The sequence below is a fragment of the Salvia hispanica genome, chromosome 5, assembly GCF_029641045.1.
Source record: "Salvia hispanica isolate PSC_SH4W2 chromosome 5, Shi_PSC_v1, whole genome shotgun sequence".
Classification (NCBI taxonomy): domain Eukaryota; kingdom Viridiplantae; phylum Streptophyta; class Magnoliopsida; order Lamiales; family Lamiaceae; genus Salvia; species Salvia hispanica.
The window spans coordinates 28,066,033-28,083,030 of NC_142696.1; the positions used below are offsets into that span (position 1 = coordinate 28,066,033).

At 36.3% G+C, this 16,998-nt stretch overlaps 2 protein-coding genes across 2 annotated transcripts; one reads left to right on the forward strand and one right to left on the reverse strand.

The window, feature by feature from the left end:
* The first annotated feature begins 204 nt into the window (after positions 1-204).
* On the forward strand, positions 205-2,571 carry LOC125190262 (transmembrane emp24 domain-containing protein p24beta2-like). The gene is made up of 5 exons (XM_048087519.2): positions 205-352; positions 966-1,163; positions 1,652-1,838; positions 2,010-2,117; positions 2,275-2,571. The coding sequence occupies exons 2-5, from the start codon at positions 966-968 to the stop codon at positions 2,406-2,408; spliced, it is 627 nt and encodes a 208-aa protein (XP_047943476.1). The 5' UTR covers positions 205-352; the 3' UTR covers positions 2,409-2,571.
* A 2,966-nt stretch (positions 2,572-5,537) lies between these two features.
* LOC125189188 (cellulose synthase-like protein E6) lies at positions 5,538-9,755 on the reverse strand. The gene is made up of 7 exons (XM_048086446.2): positions 9,301-9,755; positions 7,527-7,845; positions 7,315-7,455; positions 7,114-7,245; positions 6,836-7,048; positions 6,547-6,762; positions 5,538-6,460 (listed from the first exon to the last, which is right to left on the reverse strand). Exons 1-7 carry the CDS (start codon positions 9,555-9,557, stop codon positions 5,579-5,581), a joined length of 2,160 nt encoding a protein of 719 aa, XP_047942403.1. The 5' UTR covers positions 9,558-9,755; the 3' UTR covers positions 5,538-5,578.
* Between the last annotated feature and the right edge of the window lie 7,243 nt (positions 9,756-16,998).

Below are 16,998 nucleotides of genomic sequence, written 5' to 3' on the forward strand. Positions count from 1 at the left end.
AAGAGGAAAATTTTCTTATCATCCTCAAACTTTGCCAAACTGTCATTTTACATGCGTGAATTTTTTGAGGGTATCATTTCTATTCCATCAACTAAGTAGTTAATATTTCTATACTCGTTTTATGAAACAAAAGTATTGATTTCCTAATTATGACCGAAATGGAAACAAGTATGGAAGTACAGGTGTCGGCTTTTTACTGGCGATGGTTGGCAAAACCATGTCATAAGTAATTCCCACGCTTCCGCTACAAACATAGATTCAGTCATTGACCTTCGCCCCAATTTGTAGACTGTTGTTCCCAGAGTCTTTGCTCGATAGCCTCGCTTGGATTTACGATCAAACAAATTTCAAGGTGCGTTTTCATTTCCGGAGTCAATTTCGATCGCGTGTAATTTTGTTAGTCCTTTTTATTTTCTGTTGGAGATTGGTGCTAATTATTCGTCGTTTTAAAAATTATTGAACGATATATGTCAGAATGTTTATCGCCACAAAGTTTGGCTGGAATGGACTGTTCCTGACTTCCTGTTAATTTGGGAAAGGAGCATTTTTTAGATTTGATTTTTGGGATTCCTGAAATTTTGTTTTGGACTTAGGGATTGTGTCACTAAACCGCGTAGCCGCATTGTTTTTAGCTGGGTAAATTCTATATCAAATGCTCCTCAGTCCATAATAATGGAGAAGCAAACAATGTGAGTTTTATAATTAATTCATAAATCAGAACATTATTGTATAATGCATACAATTTCACATGGTTGAGCTGTAAAGCACATTTGAATAGTTAGCGATGGTTCTCTTGTTTACAATGACAACTGACAAGATTAATTGAATGAACTGGTTTTCAATAGATTTACAACATGTATAACCTGCATGTACCTGTGTGTGTGTGTATTTACATTTGTGCCCCATGAGGCTCTTTCACCTTCCCTTGTAAAAACTGATGATGAAGTTATGCTATTGGGTTGTAGATGAGGCTTCCAGTTGCAGCAGTGGCTCTGATGGTAATGCTAGGCAGTTTCGGTGGGGCTTTTGGTATTAGATTTGTGATAGATAGAGAAGAGTGCTTCTCTCACAAGGTGGAGTATGGAAACACCGTTCATTTCTCCTTTGTGGTGATTAAATCTGAGAATACATGGCATTACAGTGAAGATGGTGTAGACCTTGTGGTAAATTTCTTGTTTAACCTTTGGTTCTATGAATCATCTGTATTAGAGACATATTAATTTGAGTTTTCTCTTCCCTTTAGTTGCAATGAACATAAATGATGAGAACTAAGTATGCTACTGATGGTATCCTTTACTTTACATGCTTCCATTCTTTATTGTCATGCCACTTCAAGACTGTGTAACTCACTAATTCTTGAACACTTTCCCAGAGATCTTCTTAAAACTCATTTTTGCAAAACCTAATTAGGTATTTACCAATGTCACCATATTATGTAAAAATGGATTTTTTTGAGAGGGTGAAAATGGATTTATACTTGATAAGTTTACATCTTGAAGAGTAGCAGCAGAATTTGCAGTGACGTGAAAGTTTTGGAGCTATATTCTAAGTTTTGCTTGAAACTCGGTGCTCCTGAATTTTCTCTTTTCTTCTACTTGATTATATGTTTCAGATAATGAGATTGACCTGATGAATATTGCAAAATCATCAGGTTAAGGGACCAAATGATGAACAGGTCCATGACATCCGAGACAAGACAAGTGACAAGCATGAATTTGTGGCTTATCATCAAGGAGTTTACCGGTTCTGTTTCACCAATAAGTCCCCGTATCATGAAACCATAGACTTTGATGTGCATGCTGGTCACTTTTTGTACCATGATGAGCATGCTAAAGACGGTATTTAGCTCTCTCTCCGTCTCCTGTTGTTTTATTTTTATGGACTACTTTTTTGTTTTTACTCAATTGCATACTGGTTGTCAACTCTCTCTCAGTCTCCTGTTGTTTTATTTTTATGGACTATTTTTTTGTTTTTACTCAATTGCATACTGGTTGGGTTGACATGTGCAGAGCATTTCAAACCTCTTTATGAGCATATTGGGAAGCTAGAGGAAGCTTTGTACAATATTCAGTTCGAGCAGCATTGGCTAGAGGCTCAAACTGATCGTCAGGCTATAGGTAACTTTGCACTTACACTGTATATTGTGTTTGTTGTTCATATGAGCACCGCTGTAGTTCGGAGATGCAAATGGGCGTTTATATCTTTTCGTTTATCCGTTCATATTGACCATAAATGCAGAGGAAGTATGAGTGTATTGATTTGTTTGGTTTTCAGTGAATGAGAGAATGAGCAAAGGAGCGATTCATAAAGCCATATTTGAATCAGCTGCTCTGGTTGTAGCCAGCGGTTTGCAAGTCTACATTTTGCAGCGTTTATTTGAGAGAAAGCTTGGAGCATCAAGAGTTTGATCTTGTACTTTTATTAGTGTGCAAAATTGTGGAATTTTGAAGCTCCAATTCTCATTTAACTTAATCTTACCTTATAACATGCACTTAGCTACAACCTCTCTGAAATTAATTATGCTCGTGTACTCTATTTTTTTGTGCAAAATATAACGGCAAGAATTCTTTATGTGTTTATTTGAATTTACCAATCTGAAGTAAAATATGTCGGTCTAAAGGGTTGGACTTGGGCCTAGCTCCTTGGTTGGCTTTAACAGATCATGGGGCCTTTTTAATGCGCGGGGATGTATGCTTCAGTTTTGTGCATCCACGACAAAGGATTTTAATTTCATCTCATCCTTTAATTATTGGATTCATCTCATCCTTTCATCTCATGGTTGGCTTAATTATTAATGGATTTCACACCACTTTTAACTATTTTATTCTTCCATTTCTTAATTAAGAAATAACTCCTACAACTATACATATTATCTGTTAACTATTTATGGTTTCCAACTATTTCACATGTTCTATATATTATTTTACCACCAACTTAATTTAAATTAAATATTATACTCCCTCTGTCATATAAAAATATAGGCATTTGAAATGATAAATGAATTAATGCACAATTGGTAAAGTAAGAAAATGAGAAAGTTAGTTAGGTATTGTTAGTGGATAGTGGAGTCCACGTTATTATTAGTTTCTAATGAGCTACAATGTGGGCCTTAGTGGTATAAATTGTAAATAAATTGATGTATATGGTAATGACTTGAGACATTTTTCTAAAAATAGAAATGCTCATATTTTTATAGGGCGGATGGAAATTGAAAGTGCACATATTTTTATTGGAAGAATGGAACTTATAAAAAAATATATATTTTTTTAAAATATTATACAAAAATTAAAAGTAATTGAAATATTGTCAGTGGAGAAATGTCCCACCTTATTAGAGGAAAAAAGTTTATAAGATTAAAAAATACACTCAAATAGGTTAGACTAAAAATGAAAAAATTATGGGATAGAAAGAGTATTTTTTAAATTTGGTTGTGATGTAGGAGTATTCAATATGTATTAATATTTCTCAATCCTCTCTGCATATATATAGTATTTATCTTCCATTGCATTTAAATACAACACACCCATCAAAAAATGAAATAAACCATTGATAACATATAACTTAAATATCTCCATTTTCAATAGTGAAATTCGTTCAAGTTGTACTATTTTTTTACACGAGGAAGTTTTAATGAAAAAATGACATAAATTGCGGTTGACAAAACATATTCAGGAGGATCAAAGATCGATCAAGTTTTAAAACTCCACATCACTGTAATTATTTGATCGCATCTCCAAAACCAAAAATTCTAGATTCATCACTGAATAAATATTATAATACTTTTTTGGTCGTCCCACTTAAAGTGAACCATTTACTTTTTTGGCAAAATATACAACTATCATCTATTACTTTGTTCTCTCTTAATGTTTATTCTTTTTTCATGTTTATGAAGTATTTTTATATCTCCTACTATATTTTCTCTAATAAACTTTTTACACATAATTTTCTTAAATTACGTATCCAAAAGACTGTTTTACTTATGGCAGAACGAAAGAAGTATTACAAATCTGGAATAAATTAATTGGTCGCTGCCAACTGATATAATATGACAAAGCGTGAAAAAGGATACTCCACAGTAATACCTTCATTACCAAAAAACCAGCGACATCTTGGATCGCCAATTGGGGGTATTGAAGTAAACCCATTGCACTTTCTTGATGCATAGAACATCAACAACACGTCTCGTTGCTGGCTTGAACTCGACTCCAAGACGAGCTAGCATCGGGACGCCTTTGCAATCATCTTGTGTTGCGAATGGTCTTGTGATTTGATGTGAGAGAATTAGTAACACTTCAAGGACTTTTTCTTGCTTTATACTCCCATCGTCCCATAAAAATAATCTTCTTTTCCATTTTAGTCTGTCTCAATAAAACAGCCCTTCTATTTTTAGAAAGTTTTTTCTCTCTTATAAAGTGAGCATCATTCTCCACTAACAATACTTCAATCACTTTCTGTTTATACAACTCTCGTACTTTATTAATTTCAAATTAAAACTCCTGCCGTTCCCAAAGATCCTATTTTTAAGGGAGAGAGAGAGTATATTAATTTGTTTGATTCTAATACAAAATCAAGGGTTTAGCCTTGGAAAAATCATAGAGGTTGTCGGTTTAAATATCAAATCCAACATTTCGTTTTTTTATTTTTATTATATTTTCTCATTTTATTGTATTGATTTTTTATTTATTCCTTTTCTTTTCAATTCTAATAGCATGTTTATACTCTTGTTATCACGTGAATTTGATTTTAGTAATGTTTTTATTTATGATTTAAAGCGAATTTAATTTGAATATTAATTTAAAATTTTTATTAAAATTAATTTGCATGTGACTATTATATTTATAATGAATCTTGTATTTTAATTAAATTAAATTTTCAATTTAATTAAATTTTATAATAAATTAATTAGAAATATAAAATGAATAGAAATTAAATAGTGGGAGAATAGTTAAGAGAAAAGATAGTTATGTGATGGAGGGTTGCACGTGTGTTTCTTGATTAAGAGATGGAGTAAAAAGTGTTTAGCACGAACAATGAAGGGAATTCATGGATTAGAGATGCTATTAGAGATTTTGTAAAAATATGAAAAGAATAGCTTGTGAAGCTGCAGAAAGTTAACGGCGTATCAAGCATAGACGATAGAAAATTATCTATGCGTATCAACTCTAGGATGCATACATTTGAAAATAGCAACATTTGAAACGGCACGGATTTTAATGCACAATTTGATAAAATAAAAGAGAGGCAGAGAAAAATTAGTAAAGTGAAAGAGAGAGAAAAATAATAATGAAATTAATATTAGTGGATCATGGAGTTTACTTTGTTAATGGTATAAGTTGTAAATAAATTGATGTATAGGGGTGTAATGATTTTCTAAAATAAAAGGTTTAAAAGTTGCTATTTTTAAGGAAGACACTGAGTTGGAAAGAGTTGCAATTTTTTTAAAAAAAAGTAGAGAGGGTATATGTCCATCTATTATTTAATAGAAATAATGTTTTACTCCTATTTAAAATGAGTAGGAATAGGAGTAGAGCATTAGAGCTCGATAAAGTAGATGAATACAAATCCTGAGAGTGATGCGTTAGTAGACAGAAACGAGCAATGCTGTGGACACTATAATCAACGACTTTACTGTGACTGGCATCGGCATCCTTCCCTTATCCCTCCTAAACAAGAGTGCTTCGTAGACTGGCAAATTCAACACCACCCACACTCCGCAGATGGCCAGCTGCGCCCACAACACCTCCTCCCCAAACCACAGCGCCTTCACCGCCCCCCACCCTAACGCCACAAGGTTGAGCAGCGCAACCATTGCAACGATGATCATCATGATGGACGAGCCCCCGAACTCAATCAACCCCTTCTTGTACCTCTTCTCCGCCTCATCGTCCACCACTTTCGCAGTCAGCACAAATGCCGACTGCGAGAGCCCTAACATCCTCATAACCGTCTCTATCAACGCCAATAAATAGGCCGTCATCCGCCTAATCACCACAATCCGCTGCACGTTCCACCACCCCTTCACTGTATCCCCAACCGCAACGTCCTCTGCCAGGCTGTAAGCAGTCTTGGCTGCGAAGACGTACGCGAAGGCAACCATCCACAAGCTAGAAACCTTTGGGAACAAGGGCACGTCGCGGAGCAAGGCAAGAGCTGGGATGACACCGTAGACAAGCGTAGGCAATGAAAGCACTGGCCAGAGGAGGTAGATACAGTATCCCATCTGGCCACCGAAGCTGATCTTGCCACGGCCGAGGATGAAGGGGCAGTACTTGGAGAGGAAGATCTGGAACATGCCCTCGGACCACCTTGTGTGCTGAATGAGAGCCACGTCCAAGGTTGTCGGAGCAACCCCTTTGAAGGCGTGCTTACTCGGGTTGTAGTACACCGGTTTCCATCCCCTGCATTGTATGGATAAGCCCGTCACTATGTCTTCCACGGGACATCCGTACACCAATCCCATCTGCATAGATACATCAAAAAAACTTGTCATTGATTCGGTGCCTAATGCTTTTCCATTCATTGATTAGCAAGAGAGACGAGGCGAACCTCCTTTCCCCACAGAGTGCCCTTCTCGTAGCTACAATTGGCTAAGACCTTTGCAGCATCCTCTAGCTCTTCCACACTTGCCTTCTTTCCGTTGTCTCCGCTTTCAATCCTGTGATTTCCGGAGAAATTTTTCCCCGATAGGCTTTCCCTCCTGTGGAAACATCCGGTGCCAACGTATAGGGCCACACCGAAACCATCTAAGCTGGAGAGCTCAATCTTCATCACCACAAGTTAATACATCAAACAAAGATTCCATAATTTATTATTCAAGTATAAAGTAAAGGCATACATTGTCAGTTGCATAGTTTTGATTTCCATAAATATCATTCTTGACAATATTGTTATACTGCTGAGGATATTGGACGTAGCATGTCTGCGAGCCATGGTTCTCGTCCAAAAAGAAGCAGAGTGTGTCTTTGATTGCATCGGGATCATTCGCGTACATATCACAATCCACGTTGAGAATGATTGGCGCGTTGCTGATCACAGACGACACTCTTATCTGCAGCAAAAACAAGTGTGATCATTCCCAAAGAGATGAATTGATCAGTGGGTTGATTGATTTACCAATGCATTCATTGATCCAGCCTTGAAGTTATGAGGCCATCCCGGCCTCTTTTCACGCGACAGATACACCAGTGTGGGCAGTCTGTTCCCCTCAACATCAGTTGCTTCAGGATTCCATCCATCTATCAAAATCTGAAACACCCAACTTTAATATCACTCCTAATTAAACAGAGGAGGATGAGGATATGAGCTGAGAATAACCTGAACAATAGAATGATGATCCTGCTTTTCGACTTTGGAATTCCACTCGGAGAAACCTTTATGCTGACCCCTCACATGTTCCGGAACAGACCCCTTTGCAGCCGCTGAATCAATGCGGCCTTTCATATCCTCGTACAGCCGCTGGTGCAAAACAAATTACTACAATGTTAGTCTAAAATGAAATGGTTTCAACTCAAACTCATTAGTTTCACCTTAACATGGGTCCATTCTAGGGCGAAACTGGAATCGTCAACAGCAATGGTACGAGAAAAATAGACTGCGGGGGACCTAGGCTCGACGTTGTATTTCTTGGAGAATGGTATCCAGTATTTGGAAAACAGAGAGGCCTCAAAGAGAGCATAGAAAGTGAGTTGAGAGCCGCCGTCATCGGATAAATAGACGTTGAGTTTATGGGATGGATAATTGTAGGACATGACTGATAAAACCGTGTTCACCACCAGAGAGGGCGGCTCTAGAACTGGATCGGCTGTGCAAACAAACACATCAACCGCCGGCACCTTCTCCCCGTATCTGCAATCAACCCGAGCCCGAAGTAAATACTCCCTCCGTCCACGAAAAATAGACAAGTTTTGTCATTTTGATCCGTCCACAAAAAATAGACAAAGTTCAGATAGGAAATTTTCAACCAATACTAACCCCTCACATCATTCTAAATGTGGACCCGCAATCCACTAACACTCATTCCACTACCTTTTCCCTCCCTCTCTCTTACTTTTTCCTTATCTCTCTTACTTTACCAATTATACATTAAAACCCGTGCCGTTCACAATCTTATCTATTTTTCGTGGACGGAGAGAGCATTTCAAAATTCAATATATTCAGTTTCTTTTGGACATAGCAACTACACCGAAGTCAAATTATATATAGAAAATTCAGCAATAAGAACAAAATATTTAAACATGTTGTCAATTGAAACTAAAAAATACCCAGTCCCAAGATAGTTGAGTCGTATTTGTTTTTGGGTTGTTCCAAGATAGTTGAGTCATTTCATTTTTCTGGCAAAAATAGTATCCTCTCTCCATGATTTAAAGTCCCACTGTGATGCTGTCCCACTTTATATATTGGTTTTATATTACTCCCTCCGTCCCACTTTAGGAATCCCGGTTGATCAATTTTGGGCGTCCCGCTTTAGGAGCACTGGTTGAGATAAATTAAAAAATACTTAAATGCCTACAAAGTGTTAAAAGTGGGTCACAACATCCACTACAACTAATAAAAAAGTGTTAGAAGTGGGTCCCAACACCCACTACAACATTTATTTATTGGACACTCAAACACTTTTTTCTTAAAACATGTGCCCGCCTCAACCGGGACTCCTAAAGCGGGACAGAGGGAGTAGAATGTAAGTGTAATAAGTTAGTGAAAATAATGTATATCAATTTAATCTTGTTACCAAAAGAAATGTTCTAACTACCTTGAGACGGAGGGAATATAGTATAACTATCCGACGGTGTACAACAAAAACTGAAATTACTATATAAGTCTCCTAGCTCCCCCCCCCCTCCTCCTATCATCGCATGATTTAAGGATATAACTCACGAATTTCTATCATGGTATTAGAGTGGGTCGCCTACCGTGGGCCAAATTTAATTGACTCATATCTATGCTGAAACTGAAAAAAAATGACTGACCCAATAATTTTTATGGACATAAAATTTCGATCAATAATCCAACCTATCAAAAAAAATCCAACCCTTCTAAGGGAGGATGCTAGCAACTGAAACTAAATAATGTACTCCATAATATAATTATCCACATTGGTGTACCAACTGAAACCACTATATACGTCTCATAGAGCTTTCCTATCACCAAATGATTTTAAGATGGATCCGCGTGAATTTGTATCAAAACACAAGCTGAAAAAATATAATCAACATATTTTTATATTCCTTTTTCCCCAAATTATAAAACTTGAACTTAATCAAACTTGCATACGTCTCTATATGGGAATTGAGAGTTGGGTACCTTGAGGAAAGCTTATCCTTGAAGGGGAAGCGGTAGACGACGGCCCAGCGGCCGGACTGAGAGATAATCCAATAGCATCCCAAGACGGCCTCGGCGAAGAGCATCGCAATCCAGCTGAATCTTCCCTCTTGAGGGATGTGACTTAATCTGTAAACCCAAACACAAACTATGCCTGCTAATATTGTTACACACAATCCTCTGTGCACTGCTCTACCTCTCCCTGCTCGCGTCTCGAACAAATCACCATCTCCTCCCATTCTCACTCTCAATCACACTCTCTCAAATTTTGTTCTTTTATAAAAAAATCACTTTGCATGCTCCAAATCAGTTGCTCTCAATTTTGGAATTATATAGAGCAAAATGCGTCCCGCACGACTACTGTTTATGAAGAATCCTTGGTAATTTTTACACTATTACTATTACCAAGATTCTTTCATTGATAAGCTTATGATGAGCTGGAGTGGAAGTGCCACAATTACTTCTGCTTTAACTTTAACATAAGACCGACTCTATAAATGTCAGTAATTAGTGGATCGTATTGAATTTCCACTATATCTTCATGCTTATCACTGTCATGCTTGGCCATTTGTGAAAAGTCAAATATGGCAACTTTAATATACTAATCCCTCCGTCTCCCATTAGGAGTCACATTTTGACCATGCACGGATTTTAAGAAATGTAAAGTAAAGTTGGTTGAAAAAATTAGTGGAACGTGAGACCCATTTTTCTATATTAATTTTATAATAAAATGTGAGTGAATTGAGTTAGTAGAATGTGAGACTTACTTACTATTTATGGTAAAAATGAAGTGTGAATCTTAATTAAGGATAGACCGAAATAGAAAAGCGTGACTCTTAATCGGGGACGGAGAGAGTATCATTTAATTATCTTTTACATTCTTTTATTTTTCTTTTCCATTTATTATCCCCCTTTTTTTAAGACTTGGGCATTCACGATTCACCACCCGTTGCATATGCAAAACATAAAATATGCTATACTAGTATATCTTTTGTAAAAAAAAATACCCTCCCACTTTAGGAGTTCCGATTATCCATTTTAATCTGAATCTTCTAAGGTAATAGGCTCACATTCCAAATCTCATTCTACTCACATTTTATTATAAAACTAATATAAAAAAAATATGACTCACATCCCACTATCTTTTTTCAACAACTTTCCCAAACATTTCTTAAAACCCGTACCGAATTCAATTGGGACTCCTAAAGTGGGTCGAAAGGAATATTATACTACTCCCTTCGTCCCAACTAAGACCATTTTGGGATGTTTCAACTAAATTGAGTCATTTCCTTCTTTGACAAAAAACAAAACATTCAGTCATTCTTATTTTATTCCATCATCTACTTTACATTTCTTACTTTATTCCTCCCTCTTACTTTTTCAACACAATTTCTTAATATTCGTGCCCAAAATTTTTGATCCAACTTATTTGGGACAGAGGAAGTACTAGATATTGTATTATATTTTGATGTGTGGTTGGCGTGGCGAACAGGCAAGAGATAAGAGGAAGACGCTATTGGAATCAAGACTATTCATTTGCATAAATGACGCATAACAAATACTCCATCTGTCTTTGAAAATTTTGAACTATTTTCTTACTAGTTCGTTCTTGAAAAATATGAACTTTCTAATTTTAGAACAGTTAAACAACACATTATTTATGCAAGTCATTTTATTTACAAGTTATACCATTACACTACAGTACTAATTAATGATGTGGAGTTCACTCTCCATTAACACTACTTGCACTATTATTTATCTCTCGTTCTTACTTTATCAATAATATATTAAAACTCGTGCCAAGTTCAAATGTTCAATTTTTTAAGGGACGACGACAGGGCAATTATACAATTAATAATCATAAAAAGAAAGCATACTTCATTCAAATTCATGATGATTTTCATGAACTAGGAACTAAAAAGTTGAGGAGAGGGCAAATATGGGGGCTAGGGTTTTTAAAGAGAATGGAAAAAAAGAAGTAAATACCTTCTAAATGCTCAAAATCGTGTTTGACTAGCTTTAGCGGACTGCTTATGTCTTTCTATATGTACTCGATCCCAGTCCGCTGATTTACACTCCTCGGACCCGGTGAGCCTTCAACATGTTCAATGCATTGCCCCAACGGACCGCTTAGTTCAATTCGGCACACCAATGTTGTAACACCCCACTTTTTCGAACCCTAATTTTAGAGCCGAAAATTTAATTTCCTAATTTATGACTTAGGAGACGTGAATTAATTGAGGAACGAAGTTATTACCGAGTCGGGTTTAGGGTTGCGTTGGAAGTTTGAAAAATCAAACTTGTTGATTATATGACGTGGCATGCGAATATTTGAATTAAAGGTGAAATTATGTGATGATTTAATTGTTTAGGGTGAGTGAGATTTTTAGGATACTATTCCATAACCTTTTCCTTGGAATTTTCAAAAATCATAGCGTGATTTTCGAAAATCACCTATATTTGGGAAGGAAGAATTATTTTATTTTTAATTGATCCCTTATTGATTTCCTTCCATACCTAGAATTTAAATATTCTACCAAATCTTTCCATACCTCAAGGAGATCTTGCCATATCTTATTTTAGTTAATATTAAAGATCCATTCCTTATTTAAAGGAGCAAATACACGCCTATTTCTTTTCCCAATGGGGAGGATTTTTATTTTATTTTGCTCCGTGATATTTTATTCTACTCCGTAAAATATACAAAACAAAATCTTTGGCCAATTAAAAGCCATATATTTCGAAAATCCCATGCTTGAACCCTAGATCTTTTTCTTCCTCCCTACTCCACAATATTTGTTTTTAATTAATTATGGAGAATCAAATCTTACCAAATATTCTATATTATTTACCTAAAGATCTTATTGAGCACTATAAATAAGAGAAACCCCTAACCCTATCCATCACAATTTTCGCCCCCTCCCTCTTTTCCTTCTCTCTCAATTTTCTTCTACTTTACTCCAATAATCCTTCATCCTTTGAGAAGAATTAGAGTTTGAGCCTCAAGATTTTTGAAGAACCAAGTCTTTACTTCGTTTCTACCGTTCGTTATTCTCGAAAAGGTATTCTCATATTAATCTTCTTCTTTCTACTCGATTCCTCTTCTTTCTAACCGATTAATCGGTATTATTGAACCCTCATGCATCTTGTTGAGTGAAAGGGGGATAAAGGGGATATGGAAATATGTATGCATGTGTGTGGAGTGTGTGCGTGTGGGTGTGGCGAGTGTGTGTGCGTGTTGTGTGTGTGTGTGTAGTGTGTATGTTGGCAAAATACTCTTGTGTGACATATGTTGATGTTAGATCTAGAATTGAGATGCGAATGGAACTTATGCGATGAACGTGACCTTGTTTAATTGATGACGTTAAGATAAATCGATGGGAAAAGGGAAAAGCGTTGAGACATGCATGAGTTAGGAGTTTGCGTTGAATCTGATTTGTGATATATGCCTATGTGATTAAAAGGTGAAACCTCGGTTGTGAAGCATGATAACAAAGGAAAGAACATACTTGAAATCTAAGCAGTCGAGGTGGGCTTTATTCTTAAACTCTCTTTTATGTTGCAAATTTATGAATGTGGAGAGATAAGGGTGGTTTGAAACGTTATGCCATGCCTGTGATTGTTTTTGATGATATTGTTAGTTTGTGAGTACGCTCCATTAGGCTACAGTGGCTATGGATATGTATAAACGAATTCAGGTCTGAGTACGGGCCACAAACCCTACCAGGCTGTGTACATGGTGGGATCGGGAGCCGTCCTTGCTAGTCGGCCGGTCTCGTGGGCAAAAAGTGTGGCCCCCTGTCCCAGTTCAATGGTCCGAATTCAATTGGGACTCCTAAAGTGGGTCGGAAGGAATATTATACTACTCCCTTCGTCCCAACTAAGACCATTTTGGGATGTTTCAACTAAATTGAATCATTTCCTTCTTTGACAAAAAACAAAACATTCAGTCATTCTTATTTTATTCCATCATCTACTTTACATTTCTTACTTTATTCCTCCCTCTTACTTTTTCAACACAATTTCTTAATATTCGTGCCCAAAATTTTTGATCCAACTTATTTGGGACAGAGGAAGTACTAGATATTGTATTATATTTTGATGTGTGGTTGGCGTGGCGAACGGGCAAGAGATAAGAGGAAGACGCTATTGGAATCAAGACTATTCATTTGCATAAATGACGCATAACAAATACTCCATCTGTCTTTGAAAATTTTGAACTATTTTCTTAATAGTTCGTTCTTGAAAAATATGAACTTTCTAATTTTAGAACAGTTAAACAACACATTATTTATGCAAGTCATTTTATTTACAAGTTATACCATTACACTACAGTACTAATTAATGATGTGGAGTTCACTCTCCATTAACACTACTTGCACTATTATTTATCTCTCGTTCTTACTTTATCAATAATATATTAAAACTCGTGCCAAGTTCAAATGTTCAATTTTTTAAGGGACGACGACAGGGCAATTATACAATTAATAATCATAAAAAGAAAGCATACTTCATTCAAATTCATGATGATTTTCATGAACTAGGAACTAAAAAGTTGAGGAGAGGGCAAATATGGGGGCTAGGGTTTTTAAAGAGAATGGAAAAAAAGAAGTAAATACCTTCTAAATGCTCAAAATCGTGTTTGACTAGCTTTAGCGGACTGCTTATGTCTTTCTATATGTACTCGATCCCAGTCCGCTGATTTACACTCCTCGGACCCGGTGAGCCTTCAACATGTTCAATGCATTGCCCCAACGGACCGCTTAGTTCAATTCGGCACACCAATGTTGTAACACCCCACTTTTTCGAACCCTAATTTTAGAGCCGAAAATTTAATTTCCTAATTTATGACTTAGGAGACGTGAATTAATTGAGGAACGAAGTTATGACCGAGTCGGGTTTAGGGTTGCGTTGGAAGTTTGAAAAGTCAAACTTGTTGATTATATGACGTGGCATGCGAATATTTGAATTAAAGGTGAAATTATGTGATGATTTAATTGTTTAGGGTGAGTGAGATTTTTAGGATACTATTCCATAACCTTTTCCTTGGAATTTTCAAAAATCATAGCGTGATTTTCGAAAATCACCTATATTTGGGAAGGAAGAATTATTTTATTTTTAATTGATCCCTTATTGATTTCCTTCCATACCTAGAATTTAAATATTCTACCAAATCTTTCCATACCTCAAGGAGATCTTGCCATATCTTATTTTAGTTAATATTAAAGATCCATTCCTTATTTAAAGGAGCAAATACACGCCTATTTCTTTTCCCAATGGGGAGGATTTTTATTTTATTTTGCTCCGTGATATTTTATTCTACTCCGTAAAATATACAAAACAAAATCTTTGGCCAATTAAAAGCCATATATTTCGAAAATCCCATGCTTGAACCCTAGATCTTTTTCTTCCTCCCTACTCCACAATATTTGTTTTTAATTAATTATGGAGAATCAAATCTTACCAAATATTCTATATTATTTACCTAAAGATCTTATTGAGCACTATAAATAAGAGAAACCCCTAACCCTATCCATCACAATTTTCGCCCCCTCCCTCTTTTCCTTCTCTCTCAATTTTCTTCTACTTTACTCCAATAATCCTTCATCCTTTGAGAAGAATTAGAGTTTGAGCCTCAAGATTTTTGAAGAACCAAGTCTTTACTTCGTTTCTACCGTTCGTTATTCTCGAAAAGGTATTCTCATATTAATCTTCTTCTTTCTACTCGATTCCTCTTCTTTCTAACCGATTAATCGGTATTATTGAACCCTCATGCATCTTGTTGAGTGAAAGGGGGATAAAGGGGATATGGAAATATGTATGCATGTGTGTGGAGTGTGTGCGTGTGGGTGTGGCGAGTGTGTGTGCGTGTTGTGTATGTGTGTGTAGTGTGTATGTTGGCAAAATACTCTTGTGTGACATATGTTGATGTTAGATCTAGAATTGAGATGCGAATGGAACTTATGCGATGAACGTGACCTTGTTTAATTGATGACGTTAAGATAAATCGATGGGAAAAGGGAAAAGCGTTGAGACATGCATGAGTTAGGAGTTTGCGTTGGGAAAAGGGAAAAGCGTTGAGACATGCATGAGTTAGGAGTTTGCGTTGAATCTGATTTGTGATATATGCCTATGTGATTAAAAAGTGAAACCTCGGTTGTGAAGCATGATAACAAAGGAAAGAACATACTTGAAATCTAAGCAGTCGAGGTGGGCTTTATTCTTAAACTCTCTTTTATGTTGCAAATTTATGAATGTGGAGAGATAAGGGTGGTTTGAAACGTTATGCCATGCCTGTGATTGTTTTTGATGATATTGTTAGTTTGTGAGTACGCTCCATTAGGCTACAGTGGCTATGGATATGTATAAACGAATTCAGGTCTGAGTACGGGCCGCAAACCCTACCAGGCTGTGTACATGGTGGGATCGGGAGCCGTCCTTGCTAGTCGGCCGGTCTCGTGGGCAAAAAGTGTGGCCCCCTGTCCCAGTTCAATGGTCCGAATTCAATTGGGACTCCTAAAGTGGGTCGGAAGGAATATTATACTACTCCCTTCGTCCCAACTAAGACCATTTTGGGATGTTTCAACTAAATTGAGTCATTTCCTTCTTTGACAAAAAACAAAACATTCAGTCATTCTTATTTTATTCCATCATCTACTTTACATTTCTTACTTTATTCCTCCCTCTTACTTTTTCAACACAATTTCTTAATATTCGTGCCCAAAATTTTTGATCCAACTTATTTGGGACAGAGGAAGTACTAGATATTGTATTATATTTTGATGTGTGGTTGGCGTGGCGAACGGGCAAGAGATAAGAGGAAGACGCTATTGGAATCAAGACTATTCATTTGCATAAATGACGCATAACAAATACTCCATCTGTCTTTGAAAATTTTGAACTATTTTCTTAGTAGTTCGTTCTTGAAAAATATGAACTTTCTAATTTTAGAACAGTTAAACAACACATTATTTATGCAAGTCATTTTATTTACAAGTTATACCATTACACTACAGTACTAATTAATGATGTGGAGTTCACTCTCCATTAACACTACTTGCACTATTATTTATCTCTCGTTCTTACTTTATCAATAATATATTAAAACTCGTGCCAAGTTCAAATGTTCAATTTTTTAAGGGACGACGACAGGGCAATTATACAATTAATAATCATAAAAAGAAAGCATACTTCTTTCAAATTCATGATGATTTTCATGAACTAGGAACTAAAAAGTTGAGGAGAGGGCAAATATGGGGGCTAGGGTTTTTAAAGAGAATGGAAAAAAAGAAGTAAATACCTTCTAAATGCTCAAAATCGTGTTTGACTAGCTTTAGCGGACTGCTTATGTCTTTCTATATGTACTCGATCCCAGTCCGCTGATTTACACTCCTCGGACCCGGTGAGCCTTCAACATGTTCAATGCATTGCCCCAACGGACCGCTTAGTTCAATTCGGCACACCAATGTTGTAACACCCCACTTTTTCGAACCCTAATTTTAGAGCCGAAAATTTAATCTCCTAATTTATGACTTAGGAGACGTGAATTAATTGAGGAACGAAGTTATGATCGAGTCGGGTTTAGGGTTGCGTTGGAAGTTTGAAAAGTCAAACTTGTTGATTATATGACGTGGCATGCGAATATTTGAATTAAAGGTGAAATTATGTGATGATTTAATT